Source organism: Phodopus roborovskii, unplaced genomic scaffold (assembly GCF_943737965.1).
Source record: "Phodopus roborovskii unplaced genomic scaffold, PHOROB, whole genome shotgun sequence".
Lineage (NCBI taxonomy): Eukaryota > Metazoa > Chordata > Mammalia > Rodentia > Cricetidae > Phodopus > Phodopus roborovskii.
In genome coordinates this window covers 12,631,408-12,640,167 of record NW_026126516.1, presented here as the reverse complement: position 1 = coordinate 12,640,167, position 8,760 = coordinate 12,631,408, and the positions used below count along the sequence as shown (strand labels likewise).

General features: G+C 54.4%; 1 protein-coding gene across 1 annotated transcript; it reads left to right on the top strand.

Annotated features, from left to right (window-relative positions):
* The first annotated feature begins 4,733 nt into the window (after positions 1-4,733).
* Positions 4,734-8,233, top strand: Gpr132 (G protein-coupled receptor 132). Its single transcript, XM_051196421.1, has 2 exons — positions 4,734-4,816; positions 5,918-8,233. The coding sequence occupies exons 1-2, from the start codon at positions 4,789-4,791 to the stop codon at positions 7,045-7,047; spliced, it is 1,158 nt and encodes a 385-aa protein (XP_051052378.1). The 5' UTR covers positions 4,734-4,788; the 3' UTR covers positions 7,048-8,233.
* The last annotated feature ends 527 nt before the right edge of the window (positions 8,234-8,760 follow it).

Genomic DNA, 8,760 nt, shown 5'->3' with positions numbered 1-8,760 from the left:
GTCCTGAGAGGTGAGGTCTTGCTGAGGGTATCATCAGAGCAAGATCAAAGTCATCTGGAGCTGTTTCCTGTCATCCTAACCTATCAATTGTCATGACAACGATATAATCCTTATGCTCAGCCTGCATTATGGTTGGGGAGTTTCAGAGTGAGCATGCTCAGACCCCCGCTACTTCCTGAAACCATTCAGCTGGGCCTCAGAGGAGTGCTCAGTGCCGCCTCAGGACAGGCCTGCTCAGTGCCACCTCAGGACCAGCTTAGGTAAGTCAGCGGGTCAGCAGTGGATCTTGGATTTGAGGAATGGGCAGCAGCGGGGGGGGGGGGGTAGTGGGGGGAGGTTGGGGTGGGGGGCAGCCCCTCCACAGTGGTGTCTGTTTAACCATGGGGGAAATCGGGTACCATATGCACCCATGTTGGGGACCAGGGATAATAGCATACATCATAGTACCCATGCTCTGACATACCTGGATCCTTCTGGAAGATCCTTACTCCAGTTGAAGATACAAGGCAGGAGTGGAGGAGCTGGACTTCCTCTGACCGGGAACTGAGGGCCACCAAGGCCTTGGGAACATCTTGGGCAATGAGGTTGGTGGGGTGAGGGGGTCCTCTTTCTAGGAAGAGGCAGGCTCTGAGGAGAGATGGACAGACAGGACAGCGAGGGCTCAGCTAAGATAGTGTGGCCGTGGGACGCGATCCTGGGACTAGGCACTAACAGACTTCTGAGGCCAGGCACCCAGCAGCAGGGATCTTGTGCCGGCTACTGAGGCCACCTGGACAGGCTCAGCAAGTGTCCAGGTTAGCCCCCAGCACCGGGGAAGGGGAAGGAGGCAAACACTTGTTCTGTCTTACTGAGAGGGCACAATGTCGGGGGATTAACCACACAGTGGGATGAGGATGCAGACAGCCGAGGGTAGGGGGAAGTAAGACCAGCCGACACACACGCTCAAACCGAAGCGAGCACTAAAAAGTGACTTTTTTTTTTTTTTAACCTATCAGATTGGGAAGAGCATGGTGTGGGGGATGGGCCGCCAGCTCCAGGTGCTGTGCAGTTGACACTGGTAATTTTACAATTCCTGCCCAAAGGGCATTCTGAATTTTAGGGCGGAAATGAGGCTGAAGAAGGTTTTTTGGTTTGTTTCCTTTTTCTTTGTGTGTGTGTGTGAGTGTGTGTGTGTGTGTGTGTGTGTGTGTGTGTGAAAGGTGACGATCGATCGTGTTTCAGCAGACTGCGGGGCAGGCAGAGCACAGGGCCTTGGGCTTCACACGTGGGGCTGCTTGGGACAGGAAAGGCTCTGGAGCTGCCTGGAGACAGCGAAGGAAGAGATGATAACCAGGTGACCAGGAGGGAGATGTGGTTTGAGGACAGGCTGGATAGCGTCAACATGAGCGTGAGCGTGGACAAGGGGAAGTAGGGGTGTGGACAGGTAGAAAGGGACGGGAGGGGGGGTGGGGGGGTGACAGCGGCCCATTGCTCACATAGCCTGCTGGCTACAGCCACACGGATGACATGCCAAGGTCGTCATGCCGGCCGTGACGCAGACGCCTGATGGGGTTCAGCCTGTCACAGGTCCCTCTGAGTGTATACCAAGGAGGCGGACTGAACTCCCCAGGTCCAAGCAGACATCGTGGGCGTGGAACACGACGTGAGCGTGGTCTTTGTGGATGTAATGGGGCCAGCCATTCCCAGCAGTCTCACAGAGATACAGCCCTAAAGATGGTCCAGGATATCAAGAGGGAAAAAAGTCACTACCCACAGCCAGGCCAGACCCCCACAGCAAGCAGAGAGGACAGCGTCGACTTCTTGAAGTGGGCAGACACCAGGGTACTTCTGTCCCTACGAACTCAGCTCGGGTTCATAAGACGACCTGGCCCAGCTACACTCATGGAGCACGGGGCACGCCCCTTCCGTTATTGCAAGATGCCACAACAACTGATCTCGGCTGGTTAGAGATCCTCGAGGTTAGGCGGGAGAGGGGCGCTAAGTGTCCTGAGCAGGGTCCCTTCTGTAATGGGGAAGACTGACCACGGAAAGGGAAACAGCATGTGGCGTGGCAGGGCGGGAAGGAGGGAGCCCCAGGCACGCTGTACTCTCAGAGCAGAAGGCCAGGCCTAGAGTCAAGGATAACAGCTGTGTCAGGGCTGGGGTACCCAGCCCCGCCCTGGTGAGGGGGCCGCACCAGGGCATGGAGATTCCCTTCTCGGCTGCTCCTGCCTGGGCCTCGAGTTTCCTCCTTTGATATGGGTGCTGATGCCGCGGGGCTTAGGGTCATGACCCAGATGTGGATATCAGAGCCTTGTGTTTCCCTGTCTAGGTTGAGCAGATAGCCTCAACCACCCACCCCATCTCCCTGGCCACAGCTGACGGGGGGGGGGCCCAGGGGGGGCTTGACTTTCAGTTGGGACAGTTTCCACCTGCGCATTCTCACCGCAGGCGGGAAGTGTGTAGCATAGCACGCTTTCTGTTGAGCCCTGCTTCCTCTGGCTTCTGCAGATTGGCTGAAAGCCCAGCACCACCCTATTCCTCATCCCCAGGGCTTCTGGGTGCTTAGGATGAACATGGTGCAGTCCCTGCAGGGGACAGACCTGTCCTTCTAGGCTGGCCCTGTTGGCTTTCCAGAACTCTAATTTAGCTGCAAGGAAGGCAGGTACGGTGTGGCCGGCACCCCACTGTCCTAACTCTGGAGCTTCAGGCCCTCCCTGGTCCAAGTGGTCATGTGTTCATTCACTAGGGCCATGACTACTGTTATTTTGAATTTGGAAGGAGAGGGCAGCTCCCTGCATCAGATGTAGAGCAGAGAGCAGCCACCAGGCCTTTAAGGTCACAGCCTGCTGGGGGGGGGGCTTAGGGGCTCAGCACCCGGGGCGGGGGGAGGGGGATGAGTTCGGGTGAAGTGGTACCCTGCGTGGAGCAATGCATCAGACAAGGTGACACCCGGATGGAGTGATGTCTCCCCTCTATCACCCCCCCATCTCTGACTGTGCTGGTGCCAGGTGGGACTCCACCCTTTCAGTTCCTCTCTTGAGGTCTGTGGCCCATGATGCTATTGTCAGTGTTTGGGGGATCCTTTACTGCATCTCAGCCCCCCTCACCCCGGAACTCCGGTAGACAAAGTCAAATCTCCTTGCACATGGGCACAAAAGCTAGGATGGACCTCTACACATAGTACCCACCCAGGGCAGCCTCTGTCACAGCACGTGGGGCTTAGAGGATCTTACAGACCCTTGGCAGGGGCCTCCAGGGGCAGGCACACACTTCAGCAGGTAAAGGCATGGTAGGGACATGTTAGAAGCTACTGAGGACAGTGCTTGACTGTGGCTCTTCCTGGCCTGGCCTCCCTTTAGCGTGTGCCCAGGTGTTACTCTGAACTTCTTCAGGGGCTGGTGAACTTCTGCTTTGGCCTCTTGTCATTTCCAGTTTTCAGAAACACTGGAGAAGGGAGCTGGGGGCCGGGAGCTGGGAGCTCGACCTTCGAGGGTCGCTCCAGGGCTTGGTGTGGAAGTCTGTGGGCTCAGCTTTGCCTGGCCTGGCTTCTAGACAATTCCAGTGGCCACTCCTGAAGGCCTAATGAACTTTGGGCAGATACTGTGGTTATGTCTGACTGAGGGGCAGCCACGGTCCGCATTGTGAGAGAGCAGGCGGGCGGGCAGGCTGGATGCAGTGAGGGGCTCTTCGAGGTTCAGCCCCTGCCCTCCATCTGCAGGCCTGGGGAACACATGGGGCCTGGCAGGCTTGAGTTGTCCCTTGGGCTCTGAGGGCTCTGGATGGGGCTTCTCCAATACAGAGGATGCGCTGAGAACTTCCTCTCAAACCACCTCGGTGGCAGAGGACCTGCCAGAAGCGGCCCCGTCAGTCAGAGAAGGAAAGGACCCGCTGGAGGGACCCTTGTCCCCTTCACATAGGTGATGTGCTTAAATATAGCTTTTGGGTCACACCTACATATCTTTTTTGGTCATTATTTAATCAGAAAAAAAATGTCCTCGGGAAGAATTTCTTTTTGTTTGTTTTTGGTTTTTCGAAACAGGGTTTCTCTGTGGCTTTGGAGCCTGTCCTGGTACTAGCTCTCATAGACCAGGCAGGTCTTGAACTCTGCCTCCTGAGTGCTGGGATTAAAGGCGTGCGCCACCACCACCCGGCTCCTTGGGAAGGATTTTAACATGTTAAAAGTTAGACTTTCTTAAGGTTGTTGGAAACCGACTGTAAAATTTGACCCTCCCGTCACGTGGCTTCAAGTCTCCTTGTGTTCGGTCTCTACAGCACTGACTTGGTTATTTTTACCAACCTGATAGGCAGAAAAAAAAAAATTAAAAAACAAACCAAAAGCAACAACAACAACAACAAAAACAAACAACCCTCTTCCTTATGCTTGTTTTGCATTTCTTGGACTTTTGGGAGCTTCTCTTAATTCTTCTGTGGAAGGCTCACGTGCTGTCCGGCTCTGCCAGCTGTGACAAACAGCGATTTTGACTGTGGTGCCCAGGGCGATGTGCTGGTGCTCATTGGCTTCCCTGGTGCCTGGCTCTCTCTCCTGGGCTTCCTTTCGTTGACTGTGGGAAGCTCCAGACTCTTTGTTGAATGAGTCAACCATGTGACTTAATCCCAAGTGCTGGAATTACAGGCTTGCAGTGCCGAGCCTGGCTGACCGGTTGGTTGATTTGTTTATTCTTGTTTGTCTGTTTGTGGTTTTTGTTAAGTTTTTACCTAAATCCATTTCCCCTTGCTCTATCTCCAGATCCTTTTAAGCCACCAGAGCCACCTTCACAAGGGACACAAAGCCCAGCTGGAACCACCATGAGGTCAGAGCCCACCGGTGCAGCAGGTGAGGCAGTGTCGTTTGACCCTGACACATACAAAGGTCACAGGAATCCTGTGATACACCTGGTCTCATCACTCAAAAATCAACATTCAGATTTAATCCCAGCACTCTGGAGGCAGAGGCAGGCGGATCTCTGAGTTCCAGGCCAGCCTGGTCTACAGAGCTACTTCCAGGACAGCTAGGGATATACAGAGAAATTCTGTCTTGAAAACATACAAACAAAAATACAGCAACAGAAAGAGCTCAAGGTGGGGTTATGGTTCAGTTGGGTAGACATGTATGAAGCCTTGCTTGGTTCAACCTCTACCATCACATAACACCATGCATAGGTCAAGGCTCATTAATCCCTTGACCTCTACATGGACATCCAACATGCTGGCATGGCTCTGGGTGTCAGACAAGCCTGGAACCTCAGCTGCCCATCCTCAGCCTGGATGGATTTCAGAAAGACAGCTTTGGCCATGAGCAGTGGTATGAGATGTCACACAGTGGTCACTGGATGTCAGCTGAGAACCACACTGTACCTCAGGATGATGACATGGGCAGCTGAGGGTTCCAGGCTCCCCTGGAGCCCTGGGGGAGGCCAAGCAACAGATGTCAACCAGGAACCAGGAGACAGTGTTCCTGAGGCCCCCAGATCTAACTCAGGGCATGGCTGAAGGTTTTTTCCACCAGGTGGCCCCTGTGGCCAGAGAAAGAGGATGTGGGCAGTCCTTACAGAACCTCAGCAGTCCCAACTAGTCTGGTCCCGCCAGCTTAACTCCTGCCGTGTCTAGTTGGGACTCTGTGGAACTTCTCTCTTATTTAAAAATGTTTATTTACTGTGTGTGTGTGTGTGTGTGTGTGTGTGTGTGTGTGTATCAGGCATGCATTTGCTACAGTGCACACATGAAGGTCAGAGAACAACTTCTGGGAGTTGGTTCTCGTCTTCTGCTGTGGGATCCTGAGCTCAAACTCAGGTCCTTAGTCTTGGCGCCTCTCCATCAGGTCACCTCTCTACTCCCACCGCGGTTGAGCGTCACACTTTTTCTTGGTATTGTGAATGTCCTGGGGAGGGGACGGGTCCCATAGAGTCCCACTCCCCTTGTCGTTTGTGACCCACAGGAAACGCCACGCCTGGGGTCACCTCCATCCTCCAGACTGCTACAGCCCCCTCCTTGAAGACCTGCCACACTTCGTACGAGGAGAGCAGGGTGTTCCTGGTGGCGGTATACAGTACAGTGTTTATGCTGGGCCTGCCGGCCAACTGCCTAACTGCGTGGCTGACACTGCTGCAGGTGCTGCAGAGGAACGTGCTGGCCGTCTACCTGTTCTGCCTGTCGCTCTGCGAGCTGCTCTACATCGGCACGCTGCCGCTTTGGATCATCTACATCCAGAACCGGCACAAGTGGAACCTGGGTCTGCAGGCCTGCAAGGTGGCCGCTTACATCTTCTTCTGCAACATCTACATCAGCATCCTGTTGCTGTGCTGCATTTCCTGCGACCGCTACATGGCGGTGGTCTATGCCCTGGAGAGCCGAGGCCAGCGCCACCAGAAGACTGCCGTCATCGTTTCTGTGGTTGTGTTTGTTCTTGTTGGACTTGTCAACTACCCGGTGTTTGACATAAAAATGGAGAGGAGCTCCTGCTTTGAGCCCCTGGATATGAACAGTAAGATAGCCAGCTACCACTACCTGCGTTTCACCTTTGGTTTTGCCGTGCCTCTCGGCACTCTAGCCTTCACCAACCACCAAATCTTCAGGAGCATCAAGCTGAGCTCGAGCCTGAGTGCTTCACAGAAAGCTAAGGTGAAGCACTCTGCCATGGCAGTGGTCGCCATCTTCCTGGTCTGCTTTGCTCCCTACCACTTAGTGCTCCTCATCAAGGCTGTCAGCTTTTCCATCATCGGAGGGGACGAGGACGCCGTGTGCGCCTTCGAGGGCAGGCTGTACACGGTCTCCGTGGTGTTTCTGTGCCTGTCCACAGTCAACAGTGTGGCAGACCCCATCATCTATGTGCTGGCTACGGACCATTCTCGGCAAGAAGTGTCCAGAATCCACACAGGGTGGAGGAAGTGGTCCACAAGGATGTATGTTACAGGCTTTAAGGACTCGGAGGAGACACGCTCACCCACGGCGCTTGCAAAAACCTACACCTTCCCCAAGCCTGTGCACCCTCCAGGCTCACAGCTGGCCGAGGTGGACCAGCTGGGCTTACGGTGCTCCCCAGAAAGACTGCCTGAGGAGTACTGTTAAGGCCACTCTTCCTCGGGAGAGGATGCTAAGCCTCGAAACCTTTGAGCCGCCATCTAGGGTGTCCAGAGCACCGTAGATGCCTTTCTGGAGGACACAATGCCGATCTTTCCTTTCTAAGGCCACTCCTCAGCTCTGTAAATGTCTATTCCTTGGCTGTCCAGAACCTTCAGGCTCTCCTGAATGGAAAGTGGCAGTGTTCTGAGGGCATCAGTCACGGACGGGCCTAGGCTGCCAGGGACTCAGGGAGCATGTGGCCGGCTGGAGAACTCAGCAGCAGCAGCTTGCTCAGCAGGGCCCTTGGCAGAGCGCTGGACGATGACTATTTTCTCCGCATCCCTGCATTGTTCGGTGGCTACAGCAGTGTTTATGGGGACTTTCCACAGGGGTAGACATGACCTGCATCCAGCTGACCATCGTGGTGACACAGCCAAAGAGCCCCGGGGGCTGGGAGTCTAACCATGAGGGCTCCCACTGGGGATTGGTTCTATGGAGACATAGGGGAGTCACGGTTGCCAGTTTCTCCAGCTCCTGATAGCCCCATTTATCCTCGCTAGGGACCCCGCTACCGCTTACATTAGGAAGAGCTCGTGGGCACCCCAGGAGGAGCACGGCGTGGTGCTGCCGGGTGTGTCTGGCACCTGGCATGCCTTTCTTTGCCTTGCAACTCCTGGTGCTGGTATCACAGGGGAAGTAGGCTGGCTCTCCTGAAAGGGCAAGCCAGGAGAAAGGCTCTGCACCCCATTTTCTCCAACATTAGATTAGAGACAAAGGCCTGGCTCCGTCATACCCATGTTTTGTTAGCTACCTCACCAAGGCACTCACTGCTGGGACTGACCTCCTCCCCCATGAGACTCCCACATACTTGGAGTACAAGGCCTAGAGACAATGACCTTGGCAGGCTTTGGAGCTGGCCCCTCTGGAGCCCAGTCACAGGAGTTGCACAGAGACAGTGACGATAAGGGACGTCTGAAGTTAACTTTTGATCTTCACTGTGAGAAGTGTTGAGAAAACCTGAGAATAAGGCCACAAAAATAGAAGTGGGTCCTAATTTCCTTTTGTTGTTGTTTATGTTTTGGTTTTTTTGAGACATGGTTTCTTGCAGTTCAATAAGTAGCAGAGGATGACCTGTTCCTCTTGTCATCATTGCCCAAGAGCTGAGATCACAAGCCTTTTAACTTCCTCTGTAGTGGCCCGCGTGCGTGCGTGCATGCATGTGTGTGTGTGTGTGCGCGCGCGCGCACGTGTGTAACATGTATGGAGGCCAAAGGTTAACACCTGCCGTGTTCCCTGCTTGCTCTCCACTTCGTCTGTTGAGGCAGGGGCTCAGGCTGAACCCAGAGCTCACCGCTTTGGCTACTTAGCTTGACCCAGGGATTCCCTATCTCTGCCTTGCAAGCAGAAAGGCCGTCCACGCAGGCCGCCATGCGTGCCTTCCTGCCTCAGCCTTTTCTTTTTGTTTTCTGAGACACGGGTCCTGGAACTCGCTCTGTAGACCAGGCTGGCCTCGAACTCACAGACATCTGCCTGCCTCTCTGCCTCCTCCTGCCTCCTCATTGCTGGGATTAAAGGCGTGCGCCACCATGCCGGCCCTATGACTCATCTTTTATGTGAGTGCTGGGGTCCCAACTCTGTCCTTACTTTTGCAGCAAATGCTTTATGAACTAACCCATATTCCCAGCCTCTGTATTTCCTTTGTAAAAATAAGACGTTGCT

Excerpts from the sequence above, each read along its gene's own strand:
- Gpr132 (XM_051196421.1), top strand. The coding sequence starts at position 4,789 with ATGAGGTCAGAGCCCACCGGTGCAGCAG. Across the intron at positions 4,817-5,917 it reads AGAGCCCACCGGTGCAGCAG|GAAACGCCACGCCTGGGGTC; the intron begins GTGAGGCAGTGT and ends TGTGACCCACAG.